The sequence below is a fragment of the Hippocampus bargibanti genome, linkage group LG01 (genome assembly GCF_051943395.1).
Source record: "Hippocampus bargibanti isolate YZ-2025 linkage group LG01, ASM5194339v1, whole genome shotgun sequence".
Lineage (NCBI taxonomy): Eukaryota > Metazoa > Chordata > Actinopteri > Syngnathiformes > Syngnathidae > Hippocampus > Hippocampus bargibanti.
This window is the reverse complement of record NC_142734.1, coordinates 33,714,802-33,730,260: the sequence shown is the minus strand read 5'-3', so window position 1 is coordinate 33,730,260 and position 15,459 is coordinate 33,714,802. Positions and strand designations below refer to the sequence as shown.

The 15,459-nt window shown below is 41.9% G+C and overlaps 1 protein-coding gene across 4 annotated transcripts; it reads right to left on the bottom strand.

The window, feature by feature from the left end:
• Positions 1-2,919: 2,919 nt before the first annotated feature.
• klhl17 (kelch-like family member 17) lies at positions 2,920-15,161 on the bottom strand. 4 transcript variants are annotated; one of them, XR_016116943.1, is made up of 14 exons: positions 14,979-15,161; positions 13,609-13,776; positions 13,276-13,540; positions 12,156-12,277; positions 11,842-12,063; positions 11,649-11,765; positions 10,558-10,771; positions 9,613-9,757; positions 8,892-9,059; positions 8,704-8,792; positions 8,017-8,090; positions 7,737-7,918; positions 4,132-6,245; positions 2,920-3,717 (listed from the first exon to the last, which is right to left on the bottom strand). XR_016116943.1 is itself a non-coding variant. In XM_089012436.1 (14 exons), exons 4-14 carry the CDS (start codon positions 13,487-13,489, stop codon positions 6,017-6,019), a joined length of 1,776 nt encoding a protein of 591 aa, XP_088868562.1. In that variant the 5' UTR covers positions 13,490-13,540; positions 13,609-13,771; positions 13,979-14,069; positions 14,979-15,161; the 3' UTR covers positions 4,026-6,016. The 4 variants fall into 4 exon arrangements, 3 of the variants coding, with proteins under 3 accessions (XP_088868562.1, XP_088868543.1, XP_088868552.1); XM_089012436.1 differs by lacking the exon at positions 2,920-3,717 and adding an exon at positions 13,979-14,069 and having other exon boundaries at positions 4,026-6,245; positions 13,609-13,771; XM_089012417.1 differs by lacking the exon at positions 2,920-3,717 and having other exon boundaries at positions 4,026-6,245.
• Positions 15,162-15,459: the final 298 nt, after the last annotated feature.

Sequence of the window (15,459 nt, the reverse complement as noted above, 5' to 3'; positions counted from 1 at the left end):
ATAGGACTGTATAGTGCCTCTTTGCAATTTTTTGATGATGATACCAGTGCAGCGTGTTCTACCGGAAACAAATTCCTTGTGTTCTACATACAGTACTTGGCAATAAAGATGACACACAGTTCTATGTCTTATCAGTCGGACAGCTGTGCGACATGTATAGTTTTATTTCTATTTGTATCTGCAGCCATCTTAAATTATTAAATCCAACACGCGCCGCCCGTTTGTAAGTAACCTGTTGGACAGGTTGTAAAACAGAATTACCTGAGGCATCAACGGTCCACTTCACGGTCGTTATCACTTTGTCATACAATACTTTATTGTTCTCTCAAAATCTCTTCTTTGATGGGCTAAGCAACCTGTAACAATTTCAAAGAAAGTTGATTTTATCAACAAAGTGTAGCCGACTGATTTGAGTTGAGATAACCTAACATCGGATAAAGTGTGAAACAAGATTAAACTGAAACAGGGATTTGATGAATGGCATAACAGAACTTTGTTATGGATGGTGGTACATAAATATGAACATGAATAAAGTGTTTTATAAACAATACGTCATCTTAGAAATATAGCTATTCCAAACATATCTCCCAAGAAACACTTTTAGTATCATGCCAATATACATTTGGATTGTTTCGACTTGTTTTTATATGAATTCAGCAAAAATAACAAATATAAGGTGACAGGTTTATGAGGACAAAATGTCATACTAAACAAACAACAATTAAAACCAACGTTCAATAGAAAGATTGAGTGATCGATTGAATGACAGACAGACTGACTATCAATAGATACATAGTCCCGTCATTCTTAAATGAAATGAGATGTCATTCTAATATGCGGCCCATCATGGAGAATTATGACAGTGGGCTTGTTGCCACAGGCAGCCAGCATGCTGACTCATACATCTTCCACCAGTATTCCTCACAGGCACAAGGAAGTTGACGTCCTGCAAAATATTCCCGGGGTTTTCTGCTTTATCTCATCTCTCTTTTCCATCCATAGCTTCAAGTAGGATTCATCATCCCAACCCACCCCCAAAAAAAGAGATGACGAAAAGAGACTTACTTACTCATGTACTGGTTACTTCATTTGCAGCAGACCAGACCTTATTTCTTGAGCGCATTACTGTGCTGTGAGAGATCACCAGGTGTGTCATGGGAAATTATCCAAAGTTGCTTAATTGGTCTAAAAATACAAATTTCTTCAACTAAATGTTGCACAGCGCACTTGTGGTACACTCCTGAATGATTGCGGGTACAAATCTGGGATTCCTGTGTTTGAATAATAATAATAATAATAATAATAATAATAATAATAATAATAATAGTTTGAATGCCGAGTGAGTAAAACAAGTTAAATCACCTGAGGATTAACATTTGAAAAACAATAAAAGTGACAGAGCGTCCGCGCAGAGCGGTGACGCATATGTGGAAATGTTGCGGCTTGGAATTGAAGCGGATTTACGTGGGGCAGCTGATGTGAGACAGTCTCTTTTCGTCAATGGACACTAGAGCTTCGTGTTTGCTTTCAACATTTAGCTTGTAGCAGACGTGCACATTTCACCATGGTGTCTCTGATCCACTGGTGAAAAGGATGCGTTGATTCTCTCCTCTTTCATCTAAAAATGCTTCATACAACAGAGAGGGCGCAGAAAGTGCTTAACATTTAATGACTGCATGTGTCTTTTATGTTGTGTCACATTATTTGTTATTTATTTTGTTGTTGTTGTTTTGACTTCAAAATGGTGCCGCGAGAGTGGCTGCCTTTACAGCAGCTCCTGTATTTTGTTTTTCTATTTCTTCCTTTCCTTTTCTCTTTCATCACTTTGCTACTGTGAAATGTAAATTTATCCACTGCGAAACGAATAAAGGCAAATTCAATCCAATCCAATAGAAACAATGATACATTCCTCAATAGTTGTAGTCTGGAGTCTGTTCTACGACCAAGAAGTACCGAAGACAAAATGATTTTTATCTCGACATATTGGCAGAATGTAATTACATAACATTGTCTCATCATTAGTATAATTATATGAGGCATTCATATTGTAATTGTAGAGTAAATAAATTCAGCATAATACATTTATTCAAACTTTCAACCTCATTATGACCTCCCAGGGTCATGAAGTGCCTTCTAACGTTCATCCCTACCGTTGTTTTCATCAAGCTCTGATTTACCAATTTGAACAGGAATGAGCAATTTCTAACTGAATGCATTTATTTCATATTGCTCAACGCGCCTCGTGTGTTGGTAACAGCTCGCGTGAGTTTGTCGCATAATGTGTCAAACCCTTTTTATTCATATCTTCCAATGCAACCAATCTAATCTTAACCTCTCTCCGTGTGTGGGGTGGCCGGGTTGCCGCTCCCTGTTGTTTATCCAGACTCAGCGGGTGAGAGAGACGGGTGCTAAAGTCACACCTTGGCCCACTTCAACGGAGCCTTGATTCTGAGAGCACAAACATCAGGTGTCCAGTGGAAACTTCAACGTGCCAAAGTTCTCACACAGGGCCAACATAAAGGAATCTTAATTGGACCTTGGTGCTCCTTTGAAGGCGAGATCACTCACCATCCGTTTCACAAATTCATTCCTCACATTGTGTTTTGTATGTGATCATTACTGGAAAATTAATGTGTATTTCTCTCCGAGATAGAGGCAGAAAGTTATACAGAAATAATTTGGGATTTAGATTTTGCAAAGATTTTATGGAATGGGTTGGAATCTTGAATCAGAGTCAGAAAACATTTATTCGTCCCACAATGGGGAAATTTGAAGAATCTATATACGATAGTATAGCTTTGCATTTATTTCTATATCTTCAAAATAACCCCATTCAAACACACATACAGACTTGCATACACACACACACATATTCTTGTTTCAATGGTTGTGTGAGGTCCGGATACCTCCAGATAAGGAGTGAGGACCACCGTTGCTGATAAGTTTAGAGAAGAACTAGTGTTATATTTAAACACTAAATGTCACCCCATTTCCTACTGCAACTTCTTTAAAAACAAAGCCATAAAAAGTGGAGTTGAAACTGAAATAACAGCAGGAGTGCGGTTTCTGAATGGGTACATTCAAAGTCCTCACTCCTGTTGTGAATTTGGTTAAAATATCGTTTTACTTTTTGTGGTATGAACCTTTTCCGCTCATTAACCACGCACACACACATAAACACACACAGTGAGTAAAAAGTGTGTGTATCCAAGTGAAATGAAAATACACACCAAAAAATCATTTGGGGGGAATTTGTGAGGACCTCTCTGAAACTTTAACAGATGCATATATGTGAAAAACATACTGTGACGGGAAGATAACGCATCTTAAAGGACTTTGAAGTTCTGTTTGTGATGTAATGTCGGGAAAGAGATGCCCATTTCACGGTAAGATCAGAGCATTGTCATCAAATGGTGAGTATAGTTTTGCCTTTTTGAATGTTGCTGTGCTGATGACCATTTTGTGTTTGGGAGCCTTTTACTGAGCATCTTCATCTTTATTAAGTTCATACATAGAGTTGCTTGTTCTGTAGCCACAAGGGGACAGAAGCCAGTATCTCCTGAATTGTGCCGGTCCCAAGCCCTGATAAATACAGAGGGTTGTGTCAGGAAGGGCATCAGACGTAAAAGCTTGGCCAAAACAAGCATGACAATCAAACCTCTGAAGATGGAGGACACTGATTCGCTGTGGCGACCCCTTGAAGGGTCGGTTGAAAAGCTGAAAGGAAAAGAAGAAGATTCATTAATTTGATCGTGAAATCAGTATTAGCTTCATCAAGACAGAAATTCTTGTAATCGGATATCTTTCCTCTGTTAACAGAGGTCGGTATGTGTTGTCACCAAATTCATGGGTTACCTTTGTGCTCAGCCGTCAATGCGGCTTACAGTGAAAAGAGAGCATCTTGGGACACTACCATGTGATAGTGTTGCAGCAAGTGAGCCTAGCGAGAGGTTCAAGACACGGCGTGACGTAATATATTTGAGGATGTGTCGATTTAAAGATATCGCTCTTGTATTAAACTTGGATCACATTTGGAACATCTTTATTTCATTTTTTTTGTATAGCTCCATGTGCAACAGTGCAAAATACATTGAATTAGATTCATATTTTACAGTTCAAATAAATATTCACCACATTGAAGCAGAGCAGAAACTTTAAATCACTGCTGCAGTCACGTTCACCTTGAACAACATGGATTCACTGAGCCGTCTTCCTATTTACAGGACATTTTGATCAGCATGTGATCCTTAGTCCTTCCCTGCAGATTTAAACAGTAACAGCATCTCCATTAGAAATGGGCAAGTTGATTTAAAGGACAACCGACGTCTCCGGACAAGTTGTGTCCATAATTTGTAAAATGGCTTCAAATGACTTCCACTGAGCGTATTTTAATAAGATTCCACCGCATATAGCTATATTTTACGTTTTAAGACTCGCGTTGAATATTCAGGAAGTCTCGTTTTTGAGTTGGTGACGAGTCCGTCCGTGACGTCACTTAAGGAACGCCCCTGACCGCATTGTAGCAGTCCTTCCATCACGTCAATGTATTTTGCTGTACTTGTTTGGTCTGGGGACCTCGTGTTGCACCCAAAAGCCGCCAGAAGAGGGCGTCCAAGCTCCATATAATGAATTTATCAGCCTGTGGAAACGGAGGTGGCCACAGGAGGTCGCCATTTTGTGCCTCTTTTTCGGTTAGACATTTCCCCTCAATGTTGCCTCAAAATGGCACGGAATGATTTAATTGATTGCAAATTTCTCCACTGCGAGACTAATAAAGGCAAATCCAATACAATCCAATCCAATACAAACATGTATGCTTTCCTCTTCAGAACTATTTGAATCATATTCATAACTGGATGTGTAACAAGAAAGCATATTCTCCGAATCTGAAGCCATTGTTTGGATTCTCCAGCAATGCAAGACGTCTTGGCGTGACGTCACGATCTGGGGGCGGGACTTTCTGAAAATGCCCAATTCACAGCTCAATTTTTTGCAGATTTTGGACACTTTAAGTCATTTTTATTGGTGTTTTGCATTTGACTAAAAATATCAGCCTGTGTGTTTTGGGTATTTTAGATGCTATAAAACGTTTTCATGGTGTCAGTTAGGAAACAAAAAAGTGATGTCGGTTGTCCTTTACGAAACAAATGGAATTCTGCATGACAACTAATTTTGGATAAACACCGGACGCAAGCACGCTATCCCGCTGTCACGACATGTCTCAAATAAAGAAATATCTTGAAACACTTTTAAACAGGCACCTGATGTTCCCATCTTACAGATAAACATATTAACATTTAAATAGGAATTTAACATTAGGGATCTCCTGTTTCCCTCTCAACATTTTACAGGTAAACATATTAACATCCACATATTTTTATCAATACATTAAAATTCATCACTTCAACGTTTGAAACTTTTTTAGACACGCGAGCTTGGCTGGTCGTGTGGTGCGTGCATGCTGTATTACAGCGATTTTGAAAGGTAATAAGGGGGTGTGGCGGCGAATACCTTGGCATGTTACTGCCACCTAGCGTGACATTAGCGGTACTACTTTATTTTCACTCTCCCGTTTGGGAGGTGATGCTAGCCAGCTGTTGTGGATGGAATAAGCATGCAGTTTGCTTTAAGCACCCCATGAGCGACATTCCGTTTTTTTCGTGTCTCTTTTGAGACTGCAAACACTGTATTTTGGGGTAGTTGCAATTAAAGGTGTGTGCAATCTTCTTTAGTTTATGTTTCTATCTTGGGTAGACAGCGTATGGTTGAATAGGACGCTGCATAGAAGGGCAAAATATTCAATGTCATTGTTCAATAATAGACCTCTGAGGTCTATTCAGATTTTTAGGACATTTATGATGGCCGATCTGAACCACAAGTGCCAGTAATGACAACCATGAGCCGATACTTCATCTTTACCCCCCAACGCCCCTCAAACTGAACAGTTACGTCTCTTCCCAGAACCAGTCCGGGGTGTCGCAGCGGCGGCTGAAGTCATCCATGCGATGACCCCGTGTCAAAGGCTAGTGGAGGACACAGACAAGGTAGGCGAGGACGGCGGTGGGAAGTTGAGCAGTTCCAGCACAGCCACGCCCACACTGCTGCGACGCGTGAACATACACGAGGCCGCCAGCCATTTGTTACTTCGCGGGTTGTACTTCTCGATGGAGTTGAGGCTGGAGCTGCCGTCGTTACCTCCCGCGGCGTACAGCCAGCCATCTATCGCCACCAAGTCGTGAGTGCTCCTGTGATGGGCAAACAAAACAAACCAAAAGCTAAATCATTTTTACACAGATGAAAAACTGAGATCAATTAGTGCCCAAAAAATGATTTGATTTTGAAATATTGCACCACAAGTGCACAAACAAGTGAAAAATACTCTCCCGATGAGAATGGGTGTTTGGGTCAAGAGACAAATTGGAGGCCAGGACACGGGGACATTACTTGCACAGTTAAATAGAGCCCAGCAACCGGATAAGAAAAGCACTCAGCGCCATGGTTTATTCATGGCGCTGCACTTGCTCCCACCACATTCTGACTCACACAAAAGCAAGAGGGCGTCTGGGCGTGTGTGTCGAAGAGGTTTGAGCGAATGAGCTGACACAGCCACAGATCCAAGACGGCTCCATCTCCAAAGACCACCGCTCGATGCTGATCTGCTGAATCTATATTTGTCCGAGAGTATGCGCGGGATTATCACACATCGAACGATCTTAAAGGACAACCGACACCACTTTTTTGTTTCCTAACTGACATCATAAAAACGTTTTATAGCATCTAAAATACCCAAAACACGCAGGATGATATTTTTAGTCAAATGCAAAATACCAATAAAAATGACTTATTAAACCCGGAAGTGACCAGTTTCAGAAGGTCCCGCCCCCTTGTTCGTAGTGTCACGCCAAGACGTCTTGCCTTGCTCGAGAATCAAAACAATGGCTTCAGATTCGGAAAAGATGCTTTCTTGTTACTAATCCAGTTATGCATATGATTCAAATAGTTCTGAAGAGGAAAGCATAAATGTTTGCAATCAATTAAAGAAGTTCTTCAGGGTCATTTTGAGGCGTCAGGACTGATGTGTAGCACCCAGAACATGCTGAAGATGGCGCCCAAGCTCCGTTGGAAATGGGCTGATTTGTCTGCTGGGAATTTGTGTCAGCGAACATCGAATAGTTGTCTTGGTGCAACACACAACGATTCACCATCGCGTTATTTATGTGTTTTCCTTCTAATTTCACCATCAACACGGATCAACATGAAGTTTTCAAACCAAACTAAGTACCGCAAAATGAATTGTGTGTCGCTTTCTCGGTCAGGGGCGTTCCGTCCGTGACGTCATTATCTCGAAAACAAGACTTCCTGAATATTCAGCTTGAGTCTAGACTCCTAAAACGCAATATTCTGTGGGTGCTGCAATTTTAGTGAAAATGAAAAAAACCCTGGCACTGGAGTGGACACATTTTTGCACATCGTCTGGCAGTGAATGAGTTAAAGATATTTTTGTGTGACGATGAATGTTTTAGGCTCTGTTCCTAGACGCACTGAAGTCACTTTTGCTGCAGTTGTTCAGTAACAAACTTCCAAATTTTTACAACAAACTTTTATGATCATGAACTGAAGGAAAACGACTCACAGGTATTTTCAAAGCTGACTCAATTTGGCTTTTTTAGATTTTTTTTTTTTTTGAATGAAGGAAATTTCATCCTACTTTTTGTGAGTTGTGCCTGTCGACAAACCTGCGGATGTTCATGGCAGACACTCCCTCCCATGTGTTGGTCTTGGGGTTGAACCTTTCCACCGAGTTCAGGCAGCTGGTGCCGTCATTACCTCCTGCGACATACAGCATACCATCCAGGACGGCCACGCCGGCACTGCTACGTCGACTCAGCATATTAGCAATGGGTGTCCACGTGTTGCTCTGCTCATCCGATCAAACGATTCAGAAACAGACAAAAATCAATATTCGACCCACAAAACAAAGATTTCCCATATCATAGGAAACAGCAGAAAACGCACCTGAGGATCATACTTCTCCACTGTTGCAAGATGTGAAGAACAGTCATAACCACCTACCGCATACAAGTTGCCGTCTGGGTGGGAAAAGAAAGCGAAAAGTATCAAAATGCATCTCTAAACCTTTGAGCTTAAAGGACAACCGACATCTCCGGAAAAGTTGTGTCCATAATTTGTAAAATGGCTTCAAATGACTTCTCCTGAGCGTATTTTACAAAGATTCCACCGCATATAGCTATATTTTACATTTTAAGACTCGCGCTGAATATTCCGGAAGTCTTGTTTTTGAGTTGGTGACGAGTCCTCACGTTACGTCACTGAAGGAACGCCCCTGACCGAGAAAAGGACACATTGTAGCAGTCCTTCTGCCTGTGGAAACTGGCTGATTAATTCCTTACACGGAGCTTTGTCGCCATTTTCTGCCTCTTTTTGGTGCTACATTTCCCGCCCCCAGATACCTCAAAATGGCACGGAATAAATTCTTTAATCGATTGCAAACATGTATGCTTTCCTCTTCAGAACTATTTGAATCATATTCATAACTGGATGAGTAACAAGAAAGCATCTTCTCCGAATCTGAAGCCATTGTTTTGATTCTCCGGCAAGGCACAAAAAAGTGATGTCGGTTGTCCTTTAAGTCCAGCTTGATGCTACGTTATAGATGTGAAGAATTCCAATAAAAATTGCTACCGAGAGTTGCGATTCTGACATATCTCCTGCGTGTGCTCATGGCAGCAATTGAGGTCCATGTGCTGGTCAGGGGGTCAAAACGTTCCGCGCTGTAAAAAGAGCAAAGATGTTTGAGAATATGTCTTCAAAAGACAATCAAAACATACATTCTCGTCCTGTTTGATGTGTTTGTGTGTCGCTGCTTGTACCTATTGAGACAGGAAGCTCCATCATAACCCCCCGCCGCATACAACAATCCATGCAACACTGCGACACCCAAACAACTCCTCCTTGTTCCCATGGAAACCTCAGGTTGCCAGGAGTTAGTGATGGGGTCATATGATTCCACAGTTGCCAGATCCGAGGTCCCGTCATACCTGAATGACGTGGATCAATGAAAAGGAAACTGTAGGACAGTGGTGGCACATTTTTGAAAATCGCCATTTTAGAAAATTGGGGGGCTCATTTAGTGGTCTTCTAAAGTGCATTCTAAAGGTAGCAATTAGCACAAATACAGAAGTTGGTGCTGGCCACGTCAATTACTCATATACTAATTTGCTGTTCCTAATTGAGCCACTAGATGGCAGCACTTAGCACACGAAGGTAACAGCACTAGTGCCCAATGTATTCATTCAACATGCGGGGCCAGACGTTATTGATTGTATGATGGAAGCTGTGGGCTGGGTGAAAATTGATCAAAGGCCGCATTTGGCCCCCGGGCCGGACTTTGGACATGCTAGTGTAAGCAGAGTGAGCTTGTTCATTGGTGATCAATGCGCCCAAAATCAGATGGCAGAGGCTGCAGCACATCCAAGGCAATGAAAATACAGTAATTAGCGGTTACAAATTCACAAATGTATGTTGAAGTAATAATATGGTGTACCAGCAAAGTTAGGCATGTACTGTGTGTCTAACAGAATTGTCACTCACCCACCGACAGCATACAGTCTGTTCCCAACAGCTGCCACGCCTACCCGGGCCCGACGATTGGACATGGATGCCACCATGTGCCAGCGGTCTGTCCTGGTATCGTATGCTTCGCAGTCTCCATGAATAGCAAACAGGCTACCCCCACCTTACCCAAAACGAGCACAGAAGTTTTTTCAGAAATGCAGGCAGCGGTAAGCAGAAAGGAGGGGGGGGGGTGCTGTGTTTGTGAATGACAAATGGTGCAACCCTGGGCACATCACAGTAAAATAAAAACTCTGCATTCGTGACATTGAGCTGCTAGCTGCTAGCTGTTAGCCTCATTACCTGCCACGGGATTTCTCACACGTCTCACACGGCGTACATTCCCCCTACGGCAAATGGCGGCGCTGCCTCCGATGCCCTCATGACTGTTTTAAACAAGCTGCACACCCAGTCCCCCAACGCCCTGTTCATTATCTCAGGGGACTTTAATCATGTTTCTCTGAAATCCTCCCAACATTCACACAATACGTAACCTGAACCTCAAGAAGGAGAGGGATACCGCCGCTTGTTCCTACCGACTGCTGCCAGGCGTTGCAATTTTCAATAATCAGATATGGATAAAAAAACTGGACACTTGTACTGTAAATACGGGTTGATGCAATACATCTACATATATCAATATGCCTTTCTTGATACTTGCACTATGTACAGTTTTTTTATGAAACGGTTTTGCACATTTACAGTATACAGTTGACATTTTTATTTTACTATGCTGAGAATATCTTATTTTTTCTATCCTTTCAACCGCCCCCCTCACCCCATCGCCCTTCAAATTGCTACTGTGGACTGCAAATTTCCTAATTGTGGGACGAATAAAGGTTTTCTGATTCTGATACACAAAGTTCAGACTGGACCATTGTGGCCATTTTTAATCCAATTGACTGTCTTGAGTTTGTCACTGACCAACAGCAAAGAGCACAGGACTGGCGCCTTCGCAACGGCGAGGTCTTGTCCTGCTGTTACTGAGCACGCCTCTCTGCTCGGGCATCAGGTGATACTTCAGAGCCTCGATCAGCAGATCCTTGCACTCCGAGTGGTGACGCACCAGCAGCTCTGTGTCCACATTGCTCATCAGGAAGTCTCGCCTCAGCAGCGGCAGCCGCACGCACTTCATCAACTGACAGGACGGTAACACTGTTTCGGTGAGTTGAAATTTTAAAGGACAACCGACGTCACTTTTTTGTTTCTTAACTGACATCAGAAAAACGTTTTATAGCATCTAAAATACCCAAAACATGCAGTATGATATTTTTAGTGAAATGCAAAACACCAATAAAAATGACTTAAAGTGTCCAAAATGTGCAAAACAATGAACCGGAAGTGGCCAGTTTCAGAAGGTCCCACCCCCTTGTTCGTGGTGTCACCCCAAGACGTCTTGCCTTGCTGGAGGATCAAAACAATGGCTTCAGATTCGGAGACTATGCTTTCTTGTTACTCATCCAGTTATGAATATGATTCAAATAGTTCTGAAGAAGAAAGCATACATGTTTGCAATCGATTAAATAATTTATTCCGTGTCATTTTGAGGCATCAGGGGTGGGAAATGTCGCACCCAAAAAAGGCAGAAAATGGCGACAAAGCCGTGTATGGAATTAATCAGCCCGTTTCCACAGGCTGATTAATTCCTTACATGGAGCTTTGTCGCCCTCATCTGCCTCTTTTTGGTCCTACACAAAGTTTTCAGACCAAAGTACAGCAAAATGCATTGACGTAATGGGAGGACTGCTACAATATGTCCTTTTTTCGGTCAGGGGCGTTCCTTCAGTGACGTAGGGTGAGGACTCGTCACCAACTCAAAAACAAGATTTCCAGAATATTCAGCGTGAGTCTTAAAACGTAAAATATAGCTATATGCGGTGGAATCTTTGTAAAATACGTTCAGTAGAAGTCATTTGAAGCCATTTTACAAATTACGGACACAACTTGTCCGGGGACGTCGGTTGTCCTTTAAGTGTAGTCCGAATTCATCTCGGGTGAGACAAAATGCATCCTACCCATGGAACATGTGGCCGACGCCCATCTATGTCATGTTTCACCCAGCTCAGCACAGCCCGGTATACTTCCTCTTCGGATGGTACGTTTAGGTTGTCACTGGAAATCAGATCCAGGACCTGCGGAATGGAAACCATTCACATTGAGAAGTTGTTGAACAAGCTCATTTGGCTACACGACTAAACCTGCCCCTGCCTGTTTCAATGGCTGCAACATGAACTCCTCTGTCTTGGCCACCTCCACAAAGTGTTGCAGGACATACTTATGCGCCGACTTGAGTAGGTCGCTGCAGGAGTGTGTGTCAGCAAAGCCTCGGATCCCCAGGCAGTTGGAGGGGTCCAGCTGGCTGAGGAGAAACTTGCAGCAGGCGTCTCGCACCCCGTTGAGTTGCAGCAGGCTAGCCGCTGGAAGCAACGTCTAAAGAAGGATTGCAGGTTGGAAGTAGTCCCGGGGTATTCAATGCATATTGAGGATTGATTGATTGATTGGTGATCGAATCTGTCGCTTACCTGAACGTTCCCCTCCCCGACCACGATCTCCGCTGTGTAAGCGTATTGAATGAGCTGCTCCAATGCTTGGGGGTCGATATCATGAAGCGTCACGTGGGTTTGACGACTCTCCGACATCTCATCTACATTTGAGTACACAATAAAAGTAGCAAGCATGCATCCACACAAACAACGACCGGAAAATAACACATAAGCAGAGAGGGGACCAATTTCATTATAGTAGGAATGTTGAAAATGTTGACTAGTGTCAATTTGGAGTTTTGCTCAAGGACACAATAACAGTGTTCAGCTGCTCGAATTATATTTTCATTTGAGGACCAGTTTTCATGTAAATGGCTCATTCATGCACATTTATTATTATTATTATTATTATTATTATTATTAAGAGATTAGATTAGTTTTTATTAGTCTCACAGTGGAGAAAGTCACAGCAGAAAAGTGATGAAAGTAAGAAGAAAGGAAAATAAAAAATAAAAATACTATTATTATTCAAAACAATGGCTTCAGATTCAGAGAATATGCTTTCCTGTTAGTCATCCAGTTATTAATATGATTCAAATAGTTCTGAAGAGGAAAGCATACATGTTTGCAATCGATGAAAGAATTTGTTCCGTGCCATTTTGAGGTATCTGGGGGCGGGACATGTAGCACCAAAAAAAGGCAGAAGACGGTGACAAAGCTCCATGTAAGGTTCCGTTTCCACGGGCTGATTAATTCCTTACACGGAGCTTTGTCGTCCTCTTCTGCCTCTTTTTGGTGCTAAACGAAGTGTTCAGACCAAACAAAGTACAGCAAAATGCATTGACGTGATGGAAGGACTGCTACGTGTCCTTTTTTCGGTCAGGGGCGTTCCTTCCGTGACCGTGACGTGAGGACTCGTCACCACCTCAAAAACAAGACTTCCGGAATATTCAGCACGAGTCTTAAAACGTAAAATATAGCTATATGCGGTGGAATCTTTGTGAAACACGCTCAGTAGAAGTCATTTGAAGCCATTTTACAAATTATGGACACAACTTGTCCGGAGACGTCGGTTGTCCTTTAAAATGCATAAGGTGTTTACTGCACTCATGCTGTTTCGACATTTGAGGGGGGATGATATGCACTGTTCTGAACTTACTGGTAAACATGGCGTGGAAGTAAGGGCTGCAAGAAGCCAGCACCACTTTATGTGCCTTGATCTCTTTGTTTGAGACATGGAGCACAATATCGCACAGCAGCCCGCGTTGTCTCATCCTGTTCATGGACATGAAGCAGTCGTGGTAGTGGCGCTTGGAGTTGTGCGAGATGCTGTGAGCGTCGCGGTTCAGCAGCTGCATGCCTCCCTCCATCATGGTGCCGGGTGTGGCGGTCGCCGGCTCGGGCCTTTGCCGCACTCTGGCCAACTGAAAAGAGGGATTGTCATTACTTAGAAAACTACAGTATAAAATAAACCTTGTCGTCAATCTTCCACCTAAAGAGGTTAGTTCATCAGCCGCTGTTATGACAGGTGTCCGGAGCAATCACGGTTCTTTGTGCTACTGTTGTATTTCTCATGGTGACAGCTATGACAGGACTCCTCTCAGCACATCCAAGAAGTCCAATCATTAATTGCAGGCTCGCAGGGAACTTGCTGTCTATGCTGATTAAAACCCAAAGCAGCAAAACATCAGGTCTATAATGCAGTATACAGTGTGTACATTATCATTTTATATGATTATTGGTAATGAGAAGGGTGTATCTTAACAATGACTTTTAACTACAAAATGTTGCTATGGTAAATATTGTAGTCACATTGCATGAAGCAATTCAAACCGGATACATATAAATAGGATTGGATTGACCTTTCTTTCAGTTCTAGATGGAGGGGATCAAAGCGTCCTTTTCACCAGTGGATCAGAGACGTCATGGTGGAATGTGCACGTTTGATACAAGCTAAATGTTGAAAGTAAACACAAAGCTGTAGAGTCCATCAAATAACATTGGAGCCGCTATACATCAACTTTACACATTATTGGGTATGTTGTATCTGAAACGATACTAAGATTTTTTCCTTTCGGGATTCACATATTTGTTTTGGCAAAAATTTTACGTCTGATGCCCTTCCTGACACAACCTTCTGTATTTATCCAGGCTAGGGACCAGCACAATAATACACTGGATCGTGTCCCCTTGCTGGCTACAGAACAAGCAATTCTGTGAACTTAATAAAGATGAAGATGTTCAGTAAAAGGCTCCCAAACACAAAATAGTCATCGGCACAGCAGCATTCAAATAAAGTAAAACTATACTCATCATTTGATGACAATGCTCTGATCATACAATGAAACGGCATCTCTTTCTCTACATTTCATCACAAACAGAACCTTTCGGAAAGCCTTGCCTTTACAACAATATGTGTGGTTACCTCTACAGCAGCTCCGAACCCTTTTCCAAACCTTTTCCATTCTACTATTTTGTTTATTTATTTTATTTCTATTATTTGTTTTTATTTTTTCACCCCCCCCCCCTCAATTTTGCTGCTATAGATTGCAAATTTCCCCATTGTGGGACTATTAAAGGCTTTCTGATTCTTATTCTGAACACCACCATCACCACACACACACACGCACGCACGCACGCGACAATTATAATCATCATAATTATGCTCTGCCTTTAGGGACAATATATAATGTCCACGGTGTTTGTCTTCAAAAATGCGAGAGCCGACACTACTGTACAACGTAAACATCTTATTGTATCACAACACGTGTGTAATTCTACGAATGAATATTTTTTTCCAACCTGGCCCGTAATTATCCATAGACAACATTAGCAGACAGAGATACAGTATTGTCTCTTTACCGGTAGCTTTGTTGCAGTTATATTTGCAATAATAGCTCCTCCCGAGAAAATTGAAGAAGAACCTGCAGCTGTCGCAGTCAGGATCGTTTGGAAATCGGGTGCAGCAAAGCTATCTATCCATATTTGTCTGAAGCATAGGAAATATTAAAGAAAAACGCCTGTTCTGTGTCTAGTATACGACTGACGTCAATGCACAAAAAATACATATTGACGGTACCAAGTGACTGTTAAGGTGGAACAAGATAGTTCATCTAAAAGCACGATACGATTCAAAATGAAGGTCTTTATTTTTTTAGATAATTGGGGCAAAATTACACTCTAAGTTATATTTTTGCCTCAAATATATACTGATTTTTAAAAGTCCAACACGTATTTTAAATTTGAATATTGATGCTTGTATAAAATTTGCAATTAGCACATACAACCTTAAGAAGTCCGCCTCCATCTTTGAGTGCGGAAGTAAATTTGAATGGTATGTCTG

Coding starts and splice junctions, on each gene's coding strand:
- klhl17 (XM_089012436.1), bottom strand. CDS start 13,489: ATGATGGAGGGAGGCATGCAGCTGCTGAACCGCGACGCTCACAGCATC. Junction 11,766..11,841: donor TGTTGCAGCCATTGAAACAG/GCAGGGGCAGGT, acceptor TCCATTCCGCAG/GTCCTGGATCTGATTTCCAG. Junction 7,919..8,016: donor TGGAGAAGTATGATCCTCAG/GTGCGTTTTCTG, acceptor TCGGATGAGCAG/AGCAACACGTGGACACCCAT.